Here is a 13,238-nt window from a genome sequence, read left to right as displayed (position 1 = left end):
CCAGCCCATTGATGAGACAGGGTGAAGCACCCGCCTCAGGTGGTAGAAGCACAAGAGGTGGCGCCCTGCCTTCCCCACTGCTTCCATCTTCCAGAGTGCCCCAGCTCAGCTCTCACTGAGTTTGATGAGAGGGGCTGTTTCTGTGCACAACATAGCTGCTCATCTTCCCTGCCCTGGGGCAGAGAAGATGAGAGACAACACCTTCTGAACTGCCCTGGCTCTCACCAAGATTGGCAAATTGGGTGCCATTCCAGTGGAAGTGGGGGAACTGTGGACAGAAAAGATTATCATGGAGCATTGCGCATTCTCATTTCACCTCAGGAGGCAAAACACGATGGGCCTCGGCTGCCGGTTGATATGCTTGCTCAGTTAAGCCAGTCATCCTTGTGTTGGCTGAGAAACTAATGCCATGATCATGGGAGCTGCTGAGTTTGCCCAGCATTACAGAATTTGCTGAAAGAGCAGATTCATGAGGGAAACTGGAACTAATGTACATGATGAGTGACCTTTCTTGGCTCAGGACATGGGACCCTGGTGAAAGAAGAGTCTCTGTTTTTGGAAGGTAGGCTATCTGAAATTCCTTGCGGTGGTTTTGCTTTCTCTTTGAAGCTAGGGTTGATATTTCCAGTGAGCTGAGGGCTGGGACGGCAGTAAGAGTCTTAGACAAAGGAGAGGGCTTTTAACTGGAAGTTTTGGCCATGTTCGTCACATTACATAGTGGTGATATCATTTCTTTTATTATGTATTGTGGTTATTGTGGTAAAAAAATCATTTGCAGATAATAAGAATACAACAAAGGAAAAGAACAAAAAGAACAACAAACCCCACCATCAAATCAATTGTCTCCTTTGTCTTTTCAGGTACTCAGCAGAGGAAGGGAAGAAAGAAAGAGCATGTCAGATAAACTAGGAGGAACGGAGGTTTTGCAGAAAGACTCATATTGAACAGGGGCATAATGGGGACATCTGTTTTTAGTCACATATGCGACAATGTCCCACCAAACTGCCAGAATGGACTCTGATTCTGCCTTTCCTCCACAAAGCTTCAGCCACTGTGCTAATTTTTCTGACAATGCAATAAAAAAGCTTTTATATCAAGAGTCAATACTTAGTAAACATACAGCCTTCCATCCACCATTGTGCTATTACTACGGTATATTTATTTTCTTTTTTCTATCAACCGCTTTGAGACCAACTTTTTAAAAGGGTATATAAATAAGTGGAAGAAGACTAAATATTATGTGAACTGATCTCAAGGTTCAGGTAATGAAAGAATATCAGGCACCATATTCAAATTACAGTATAAGAAACAGGAACCGTTGCATATGAAGACCTTTCTAGTTTTGCCGGCTTTGGGAGAGTTGGATAGAAAATATCAGAGACGAATATTATTCTAGTCCCCTGAAGTGATTAGTAGCCACAGTAAGAATCAGAAAAGCAAACCAAAATGGAAAAAATAACTAGACAAGCTATTAATGTAGCAGTTATCCCCTCTGGAAAATACAAACATATTTGATAAAGTGTGGCTCTTAAAGTCTAATCCTATGCACACTGGCAGCAGAGCACACAATTTCACTGCAAGCTTTCAATAGTAGCATATGGGAGTCGCCTCTTCACCATTCTGCTGAAGCTGTAGTGTCCATTGCCACTTAGATATATAATAATAATAATAATAATTTATTATTTATACCCCACCCATCTGGCTGGGTTTCCCCAGCCACTCTGGGCAGCTTCCAACAGAAAAATAAAATACAATAATCAATTAAACATTAAAGCCTCCCTAAACAGAGCTGCCTTCAGATGTCTTCTAAAATCTGGTAGTTGTTTTTCTTTGACATCTGATGGGAGGGCGTTCCACAGGGCGGGCGCCACTACCGAGAAGGCCCTCTGTCTGGTTCCCTGTAACTTGGCTTCTTGCAACTAGGGAACCGCCAGAAGGCCCTCGGCGCTGGACCTCAGTGTCTGGGCAGAATGATGGGGGTGGAGACACTCCTTCAGGTATCCTGGACCGAGGCTATAAAGGTCAGCAGCACCACTTTGAATTGTGCTCGGAAAAGTACTGGGAGCCAATGTAGGTCTTTCAAGACTGGTGTTATGTGGTCTTGGCGCCCGCTCCCAGTCACCAGTCTAGCTGCTGCATTCTGGATTAGTTGTAGTTTCCGGGTCACCTTCAAAGGAAGCCCCAAGTAGAGTGCATTGCAGTAGTCCAAGCGAGAGATAACTAGAGCATGCACCACTCTGGCGAGACAGTCTGCAGGCAGGCAGGGTCTCAGCCTGTGTACCAGATGGAGCTGATAAACAGCTGCCCTGGACACAGAATTGACCTGTGTCTCCATGGACAGCTGTGAGTCCAAAATGACTCCCAGGCTGCGCACCTGGTCCTTCAGGGGCACAGTTACCCCATTCAAGACCAGGGAGTCCTCCATGCCTATCCGCTTCTTGTCCCTCAAAAACAGTACTTCTGCCTTGTCAGGGTTCAACCTCAATCTGCCGCCATCCATCCTCCAACCGCCTCCAGGCACTCACACAGGACCATAACACATCAGTTTTATGTAAGGTCGCAGCATGTGGGAAGGAGCAGCAGAGGGAGCCAGTGTCCCAACCAAGTTTTTGCAGCCCATCATAGAATTTCGCATAGTCCTCAGCTGCTAGAACCAAAGCTCTGGAATAGCCAAGACAAATGTATTCTCTAAAGCAGGAGTGGAGGGAGTGTGGCTCCCTCCCAGTTCCAATCAGCCCCAGTCAGCATAGCCAATGGTCCAGGGTGTTGGGAGTTGTCTCCATCCATCCATCCATCCATCATCAAGAGGTCTCCATCCCCGCTAATGGTTTACCTTGTGTTCACACATTGGAAGCTTTTCTATGCCAGGCTAAAACATTTTTGTTTATCCAAGCATATTGCTAGCACATGCTTTAAAGTACTTAGGAGGGCTCTTCACTGGCACCCCTCACTTTCCTATTCTTTTATGTTTAACCCAACTTTGGTGGTAGGTACGGCCCAGAGAGCAACAACCCACAAAAGGCAGCATCCTGATTATGGAATTCCCTCCCTACTGAAGTGATGCTGTCCCCCATCTTGCCATCATTTATATGTTGCCTGAAAGCATTTCTCTGCTTCCAGGCAACTGGTATGCTCAGCAACTCTCTCTCTCTCTATATATATATGTGTGTGTATGTATGTGTATATATATATATATATATATAATGAAAATATGTTTTCAGTGTTTAATTCCTTTTTTAATTAAAAAAATGCTTTATTTATGATGTTATACAACTGCCTCCTTTGGAAGGCCAGGATCAAAATTGAGGTTAATACTACTACTACTACTACTACTAAATAGATGAGAGAGAGCCTTGAAATTCTGAACAGAATGAAGGGCTGTATACATACATTTTAAATAAAAATGTGGTTTCTATTTATATTCAGGGTGATCCATAATAAGAGTTACAGGAGTCTCTGGGGCTAAAGACTTGAACCTCTGGTTCTGTGTTGCCTTGTCCTTGTGCTAAGCCACTCAGAGATCCTGAAGAAAGGGCTCCCAGCATTTAATTAAGTTGTCTCAGGCTCCGTATTAATTATTCCAACCAAATGAATTTTTTCCTGACCTTAAAGGGTGATAAAATCTTCCATGTCAGACTTGGGTTTGCCAAGGCAACAGTTTGCATCTTGCATGCCCAGCTTATACCCTCTTCTCTCTTCTCTCTGCATAGTAGATTCCCTCCCCCAAGGAACCAGACCTGGGGACTCGTGCCTTTGTTGCACCTTACACTGCTGGTTTTCTAGCCTATCTACAGTTGAGCATCACAACAACAGCTGGATCTGTCTCTAAAATGTTAACCTTTGGGGTTTCCCTCTTAAATGAATTGCCTAGCTGTATATGATGGCGTCTAAAATAGAACACTAAAATGTGAACAACATATTGCAGTGGAGGGGGGTTCAATTTCTGACTGCTGAAATTCCACATGAGCTAACCTAATCTACACAGGAGAAAGATATACTGTTGTACTCTAAGAAAGGTGAAGGCAAGATTCCCAACTGAGTCCTGGGTGTGGCACAAATAGGCATCTCCAGGCTCCCTTCCAGTGGTAGGCAAACAGGAGAACTTCCTCCTGCAAGAACTGCAGCAGCTCCTGAAACTGAGGAGTGCAAGTATGTGGAATTGTGCAGTCGTACTTGCACCATAGAGAATGTCACTTTGTCTGCTGGACTGGAGTATATGTGGTTGATAACAAAATGGGTTTCTTTTACAGTGGTTACACAAAATCTCAATAGAAGCTGTTGGTCACATGACTATTCATCTGACAACTGTAATAGTCAATCAATGGGCTTTCGTAACAGGTGTGTAATTTATGTGAAATTGTTGCAAATTAAACAAATTACAACACAACCTGCAGGTGATGGACTTTGCAATATAAAACTCAGATTGCCACTTTTTGTCTAAAAATGAAAAACATAGCTCTTTGATTGCATATGGATTTCAAAAGAATGTGGCATTTTTATTCCTGCTCATTCAAAAGCAGATATTCTACAATAATCAAATGTGATGCAGCAGGCATTTTCTAATCCCTACATCATCATATCCTCATTTGGCTAAATGGATGTTTGCATTTTGGTACAAGCAAAGCTATCAATCAGTATCAATTCACATAACTGATAAATATATGTGTTTACTATATTTTCAGGACATTTGCCTTTTATTCATCTGGTGTAAATATATTTTTGTAACCATGGGTTTTAAGACAGTAATGATAAAGGGACTAATTCTCACTCACATATAGAAAACTGTAATAAGATGCCTTTGCAAGATTGATTAACACGTTGGCATTAAGCAGTGAAAAAGCACAGGACTGAACATATTCATTATAGTCAAGTTGGGCCTGCAAAAAATTTTATACGGCAGAGTGGAGTGTTCCTGCTCAGGGTGCCAGCCAGCCCCTTTCAAGGATGCTCTGTTCACATAGTTCTCAAACTTGCCTTGAAAATTCCTGAGCATCTTTGTGGACCACTTAATTGTTTTTCTCCCTGCTCTAGCAATTGTAATATATTGTTCTAGATGCTGCATGGTTTTTAATTGTATTTTATTGCTTATTTTATTTTTGATGTATTGTACAATATCCTTCCTATCACTACTGATTCATCTGGCCCTTCTAAACAAGTGAGAAGCGAAAGGAGGAGGAACTGCTTCCACCCACCTTGTCCTCTCTTTTTGGACAGCTCTACAGATGGAGGCCAATGTAGAAGGCAAGTTGATGAACAGTGATGACAGAGAGATGAAAGAGGTGGTCCCACTCAGACAAGGTGACTACGGTGGACAACTTCTTATCCAAGGACCCCAACAGCTGGAGCTCTGTGACATGAGCTTTGCGTGTATATTTCCACTTTGAGGGGTCAGGTTGTATCATCCACTAGTTAATCTCATCAAAGCATCATAAACTGTTTGATAAAGTCTTGATCTTCTTCTCACTACAGAAAATGAAAATTCTTGGATATCAAATCAAATGTACAGTATTGGGTTCATGAACTTGGACTCTTTTTTGTAATATACATGAGAGTGTGTGCATATATAAAATAACATTTCTGCTATTACTGTGGAGTGCATTGCAAGCACATACATCAAAGGAAAGGCTTTTGTAACATGTACTTGGAAATCATAAAGTCAGTAACCCACTGAAATCAAAATGTTATATTGTCAAAAAGCCAGTCCATTCTTTATGTATAGAGGAAGTAAGTCTCTGATCCCCTATTCCAGTGCAATTTTATTCCATTTCAGTAAGGTTTTCAGAAGAAGCTGCCTGCATCAGTCGTCTTTGAAATGAATGGGAGTTTTACAAATTCACTTCAATGGGGTTTGTACAGGACAACTTCCCAGTAAATTGGGGGCACAGTACTTTGAGACTGCATCACACAATTGAACCTTTCATTTCTGAGAAGTTTTTATTCAGTGTATACTGCACTGACTTAGTGCTTGGAAAAATGGGTATGAAATTTCCCAAAAATTAAACCAAGGGTAAGAGCAATAATTGACACTACCTTAAGAACTTTGCATGATCTCCCCACCTCCTATGACAATATTCATATTAAGTTAACCTCTTTCTCAAGTTAGTCATCTTTAATAATCAGTAGTATATATATATATATATATATATATATATATATATATATATATATATACACAAGTGCAATTCAACTGAAGCCAGACTTGTTGAATAAGAGAAAGCTGGACATTAAGAGATTTGAGTAGAAATAATTGCATAGCTGTGGGCTCAATTGCTGATGTTGACAAATCACCCATCTCTCAGGCTCCTCAGGGAAACAGAAGCAACCATTTGCCAAGTTATCGGTTACATATAGCTAGCTCTATATACATACAGTCATACATCCAGGGCCCTTTGCAGACATTCAAATGAACATGGTTAGATTGTGGATGGAGTTTGCCAACTCCAGTCTATGAGGTCTGATACTAAATACCTAGAGAGGATATGTGGAGGGGATGTTATTAGTGCTCTCTGTGATGTCATAAGCATCTGCCAATAGGCATTTTGAAATTATTGTTCTTTTTATTGTTTATACCCCGCCCATCTGGCTGGGTTTCCCCAGCCACTCTGGGCGGCTTCCAGCAATATATAGAAAAGTATAAAATGCCAGATATTAAAAACTTTCCTGAACACGGCTCCCTTCAGATGTTTTCTAAAAGTTGTTTAATTCTTTATCTCCCCATCTGATGGGAGGACGTTCCGCAGAAAGGGTGCCACTGCCAAGAAGGCTCTCTGCCTGGCTAGTACAATGGTGAGTCATCAAAGCACTCACAGTTGTAACAGAAGTTCTAGTGGTAGAATAAGGCATGTAAACATTACGCAAATGTATGTGGCATAGAAATGAGCTGTTTTGGAGGCTGCTTATTCCTCACCTTAGCCCTGAACACCTAGGTGTCATTGGTAACTTGAACACTTATCCCAGTTTTAACTCCGATACTAATCTCATCATACAGACACTTTGAATAATGTCAGTATCCTCGGAGGTTATTTTACACCAACATGGCCCTGATGTCACCAACTGCTAGTAATTAATTCAGATGGCAGATCATTGCCTTAGTGCTGAGTGTTATCCCTGTCATTCTGTAGATCTCAATGAACCTAGGATTGAACCTATGAACACATAGGGACTTACTTCAGATTAAACTTGCACAGCATTGTGCTGCATGCCTTTCAATTCCTTTCCACACTACATTCCCAAATGAACACTTTCCCAAGAGCTTAACCAAGCAATAGACATAATTGCAATCTTTAGCAAATCCTGCTAAGTGGATTTTGGCAGAAAACAGACTCACTTAAATAAGAAGAGATTTATTAATCAATATAGACAGGAGAACATATATTTTCAGTGTAATAAGAAAATAAAGATAAAAAGAAAATATTTTTTTCTAGGACAGAATCAAAGCATGCAGCTGTATCTTTTCATGGGTGCAGATACTTCAAAACCAGGTCCTGAAGTTAAAAGCCAAGACCAGTTTCTAATAAGTGATAATGACATGGCAACAGCACAGCATGGTCAAAATTGCAACATTGGACGTGCAACTAATACACCTTCCACCAACAGAAACCCAATTGCAGTTCTACTTGCTCTACCTTTGTTTGTTTGCGGTTTTAAAAAACTTATTTGGGAATAAGTACTTTGGTTCAAGATGATGCAGATAAATGGAACAATAAGAAATTGTGGAGTGTATGGACAGTTTCTGCACCGGAGCCTGCTCTGCCATGTGTCAAAGAACAGGAAGAGATATCCCTTCTTAAGAAATACAATAGGACAGACTCGCAAGAATTCATCATATGAGGGGAAATGGAAGCTATGAAGCTCACTCTTTGAAATTCCCCTTGTCAGTTTGGGGAAGAAGATGTTGCCATCTGTTAATGCTGTCAGTTTTCATATCTGACTGAGCTTAACAGCAAAGTACTCCTATAGTAGACTAATTCCTGCTAAGTTACTAACCATATGATGTCATCCTGTGGTGTACAGTCTTGAGAAATTCGGCACAAATACCTTTTAGTGAGGTACACAAGTATATTCCCCACCCCAAACCCCCACTTAGCATTCTTCGTCTGATCTGGCCAAGAAGAGATTATAAGCATCTGCTTCTGTTTTCAACCAACTGCTGATTTTTATTTTATTTTAACTGGGAATTTGGTTAGTTTTCACTATGGCTCATCCCTGCAGATGCTGCTGTACAACAACTCATCATCATTGACTGTTGGACATGCTGACTGGAGCCAATGGGAGTTAGAGCGCAACAACAGCTGGTGGGCAATAAGTTTCCCATCCCTAGTTTATCTGAAGCCAGGATCGGAAGCTATTGTTTGCTCTCAGTTTGCTTGGACAAATCATGCTTTAAAATAACCATACAACCGGACAATTGGACAAAACAAATTATGAATAGTTGTAAATGGAAGTGGACATTTCCCATCATCTTCTCACAGTCACACTGAAGAGCGAGAAGGAATGGGAGAGCAAGCTTGTGATGCAACACTAGACTATGGTTTTGTATTATGTCCGTGCTTCTTTCTGGGTTCTGGAGTGCAGAGATTCAAGCTATCAACCTGATAGCTCCTCACTTTAGTGATCAGAAGAGTTAGTGCAACCCTGGGACCCTAACTTAAGTTGCTACAAGTGTTCATGTTCCAGTGTTTCTCCCATAATTTCTGTGTAGCACAGATGAGCCACAGCAGGGTCTTTGTATCACTCTTGAGTGGATGGAAGAAGAACAGGAAGAACACAGAGCCCCTTTCTGCCTTCTTACACAATATAGCCCCATAGAAACTATAAGGGTCAGTGTTAATTGTGCATTACTACATGGGGGGGGGGAGGACAGAGATTTTCCAGCTAGCCAGCTAAGAACGCTCCTTAAGAATGAAATCAGGCTTCAGATACAGCACAGCAATTTAAGATGAATTAGGGCTGCTGATCTGCCATTTTCATCTTCCATAATCTGATATAGTTTCCACAACAATTTCAGTGCAATAATTAAGTGTAACTAGTTCAGAGATTGCATCCTAAGCCCATCTTGATGTGCATTCTCTAAAGCAGCTCGCACACTGTTGAACATATTCCCATTACGCATCAAGCTTCCATTTAATCACAAGGGGGGGGGGCTCATTGACTTTACAAGGATTATTCATGTAGGTAGAGTGCATATGAGTTCTCAGGATCAAGGTTAGATAGGATGCAAGTGAAGGCCTTTCAGGAACAACACCCAAGATAACCCTTTGGCATATTATGGACTCTTTCCATTACTTATGTTTGCATGTAGGTTCTTACAGAACACTGTCTAGTGTGGACAGTTTCCCATGGCTGATCTCAGAAACATTCTTTTTATTGAATTTATATACCACCCTTCAACCATAGGTCTCCGAGGTTCGCAGAAACATGGCTGTATGAGGATTATTGCTGCTTTTAATTTTTAATGCATATGTCCCTGCAGCATTTTTTCCCCTTTATTATATTGCTACTGCACTGTGCTCTCATGTTATAAAGCACTATTCAGACTGGAGGAGATATAGGCATTTTCCTATACAAAAAAACAGTTACGTACTCACAAAAGAAAGATATGAAATAGCATCGCCAAGTCCCACTCGACTTGCAAGGAACATTTTGCCTGTTTTGTAGGAGAGAGATCCTATCAGCATGAGAACAATTTTTACTGGAGCTTAATTCAAATTATACAGCCACATGCCTATGGATATAACTGGATTCCTTTCCATTTAATAGGCCTTTCTTCACAGTTACAAAGCATTCAATCTCTGAGATAGTCCCACAGTTTCCTGGTTAAAGGACAAACTTAACATGCATCTGTTAGCCACTTTGTTATGCAAGTTCAGTCAGCAAAAAGAAACATGTTTGGGAATCCTGCTTGAGTCATGTATTCTGCTTGTTGCTTTCCCCCAGTGTCTGCTTCCGTTTCTTTTGATACTTTGTATTCACTGTCTCACTTGACTGACACAAGAAGTCCACTGTGGGAAGAAACACTTCCTCTGAACTTTGCCTGGTTTCCATGGAGCAAAGTTTTCTCTTTAATTCTCTCTACAGTAAACCGCACACATGTGCAGGCTTTGTGGTGTATTTCTGCCAAGTAATCAGTATCAGTGTGGGGAAAAGAGCTGTGACACACCATCACCCCAATGGGTCAACAATACTGTACAATTTTTAGCTCCAACACTTTGTTCAGATTCAAAGAAACACTTTCTGGCTTGCTCCTTGAAGTCATCAAGTCACACTGTTTCTTGGGTGCCATTATTTTTTTTTACAAAGAATAACCACACTAGCTTCAAATCCCCTGTCAGCAAGTACGGTATTTTAAATGCCGTATATTTTATTCAAGGTTGTGCTTTGTTAAATAGAGAGAAGCCGCCAACATTTCCCTAGTTTGACACCCAAAAGAACTTGATGTGAAGTATGAGCACTTCAACACCATCAGTTTCAAGTGACTGAATAGAACCACCAGAACATAGTTGACTCAGAATTAATGTAAACTAACACCCTCTAACCTACTTGCTCTCATACACATAAACACACTTCTGTACTTTCGGTATCTTTCATTAATACTGGGGGGGGGCAGGGCAGGGGATTCACAAACAAGAGATTTGCCACATCAAATTATATGGAAGTGGTCCACACAAACACACATGGAATTCAGTTGGGGGGGCAGGGAAATTAACCCTTTACTGCTCCATTCTTGCAAATGACAAACGGGCTTACAAATGCAAGGGGTGGGGGGTAGAAATCCATACACAGAGTGGTTTCCAAACCAAAGATAACCTGAAAAGGGAGCCCTAAAGGGGAACAAAACCGTTCCTTTTTCAGGGCTGAGTACTGAAGAGTGCAACTCACCTTAAAAAACCCCACACACACGCACACAATCTTTTGCTCGTTCTGTCTGTTTCTCAGACCTGAGTAGCTGCATTTGGAAAGTGGGGGGAGAGTGCTACTCATCCAAGAAACACGAGGAAAGAGAAAGCCAGGAGGCAATCCATAGACACCTCCCAAGGAACAGGGACCGACCAGAGCTGGGGGGTGGGGGAGGCAAGAGGTCAATTGCATGCACTGCAGCCAGCCAGCCAGCCTCTCAGCAGCCCGGGGCTACGAGTGTGCCCACTCACCCCCGCACACTGCGGACTTGGGCAAGCGCTTCAGCAGGTAACAAGTCAAGCTTTCCAAGTCATGTGAAGGATATAGACACATACACACATATAGCCGACACACAGAGAGAAATACATGTGCATAGAAGAATTATTGCCAATTGATTTTTCTCACAGCGTGGTTATGGGGCGGGGATGCCTTACCCCATTTTCATCCCTGTGCGTGCGATTTGTTATTTTAAAGGGTGGGGTGGGGAGAATGTATTTCGTGCACAAAAGCCAACAAGGCGGATTTCCCCTATGTAAAACAAATGCACACCCAAGCCCCGCCGTTCCGGGCCCCCGCCCCCCTCTCGCCCGGCACTCACCGATCCGGAGCACTTGCTGGGAAGTCTGGGGGACGCCTAGGCAAAGGTAAAGCAGGAGGAAGAAGAGTCCTGCGCCGGCCTCCATCGCGGAGTGCCTCGGCTCGCAGCAAAGGGGTCTCTCCATCTTCTTCACTCCTCGCCGGGATTCATGCTTCAGCCTCTCGGCCCCGCTTCTGCTCGCCCCTCATGCAGAAGCTGCTGCTCCCACTCGGGCAGGATCGCGATCCCTCATTCTTGCTCGGGGTTTTGTTTCATCCTGGTAAGGAGCGGCGTGGTGGATGGTTGGGGGGTGCAGGGGGTCGGATCGCGGCGTGTGTGTGTGGATGGGTTATATTTACACCATGAAGATCTGCCGATCTTGCTGCTTAAGGGGATCCACTACGATCTCTCCCGTCGTCTCCCACCCCCACTTTCTCCCCCTTTTAGTCCATCACGCTACCCCTCTGCATCCAACAGCTGTCGGGGATGCTGTCTCTCTCTCTCTCTCTCTGGGTGGGGGGTGGGGTGGGGAGAAGGAAGATTTCCTCCCAGAGATCAGCGAAGCGGTTCGTGAGGTTGGAAAGTTGCCGCTCGAAATGGCCGGCGACGCGGCTCCCTCATGAGACCTGCCGCCAAGTGCGAAAGTGTCCCTCGGGAGAAAAGGCGCTCGAGCGGGGAAAAGATCCGGGCTGGAGCGGGAGGGGAAGCGGGAAGGTCCCCTGGCCGAGGCGGATCTCCAGCAGATGGGAGCGGGGACCGAGGCGCAGCTTCTCCGTGCGCGCCTGCCTCCCTCTCTCTCTCTTTCCCCGCACAAACTAAACTACTTTGGGCGCCTTCGCTCCAGCATTGATTGATTCTCTGCTCGCCGCCTGATGATCCCGGCAAAGCTCCTCTCCGCATTGGCCGGCGCCGCTCTCGGGGCTCATTAAAGGGGACACTGTCAACTCGAAGCCGATCAATTGGACGGAAAGTGAACGAAAATCCTTTGGTGACGTCAGGCGGCGCAGCTCTCCTCTCCGGCCCACCCGCTTGGCATGTCTCTCCTGCCCCTTCGTCGGCTTCTACCGAATTAAATAGGCCTACTGAACGTCTATACTAAACCGGGGTCCCTCGGGGGCCGCTGCCAAGACTCAGCTCCGGGCATGCGGAGATCGGAGGAGACAGCGCCGCTGAGCATATGCAGAGTGCCTTTCGCTCGCCGCTAATTGCAAGCTCAACCCGTTTCGGAAACGCCGCTTAGAGGTTGCGGGGCTAAGCAGCGAGCCAGACTAAAAACTCTCCCTCCCCGAGGGTTACTTACTTTACTCAGCCCAGCAAGCTGCCCGGGGTGGAAAGTGGCGCGAGTTGAGGGCGCTCAGCGTGCCAGAGCCTGCAGCCACGCCCTCAATAAAGCTAGAGGGGCTGCGTTGATACACATATATAGGGATCAGCTGCGAGTCATGATTCGGAGGGGGAGCCAGGTGCTTGAAAAGTATGGCCTGAACCCAGCTATAGAATTGTGACGGGCTTCACTTTATTACTTCCCTTACGCTGGTATGTCGCGATCATAGTAATAACCTGAAAGGCTCATTCACTTGCCCGAGTAAGGACAGTCCATCAGTTGACCAAGTGCACCTGCAGATGAATTCATCGCTCCTCCTGCTTTTTTTTGGGGGGGGGGGGGAGTCCAGAGATGGCTTTCCCGCGAGCCACTTCAGCAACCAACACCTCATATCCAGCATGCAACCTTTTTGAGAAGCCCATGGGACCTTGTTCCTTGCCAGGA

General features: G+C 44.1%; 1 protein-coding gene across 2 annotated transcripts in view; it reads right to left on the bottom strand.

Annotated features, from left to right (window-relative positions):
* Positions 1-12,789, bottom strand: part of GRIK1 (glutamate ionotropic receptor kainate type subunit 1) — a 154,816-nt gene extending 142,027 nt beyond the window's left edge. For both annotated transcript variants that reach the window (XM_035115110.2, XM_035115111.2), the window contains exon 1: positions 11,495-12,789. In XM_035115110.2, the coding sequence (XP_034971001.1) occupies positions 11,495-11,618 (124 nt within the window). In that variant the 5' untranslated portion in view covers positions 11,619-12,789. The remainder of the gene's footprint in view (positions 1-11,494) is intronic.
* Positions 12,790-13,238: the final 449 nt, after the last annotated feature.

The sequence above is a fragment of the Zootoca vivipara genome, chromosome 4 (genome assembly GCF_963506605.1).
Source record: "Zootoca vivipara chromosome 4, rZooViv1.1, whole genome shotgun sequence".
In the NCBI taxonomy this organism is placed as follows: Eukaryota; Metazoa; Chordata; class Lepidosauria; order Squamata; family Lacertidae; genus Zootoca; species Zootoca vivipara.
Note: the sequence above shows the minus strand (reverse complement) of the source record. Positions and strands in the feature narration are given on the sequence as shown.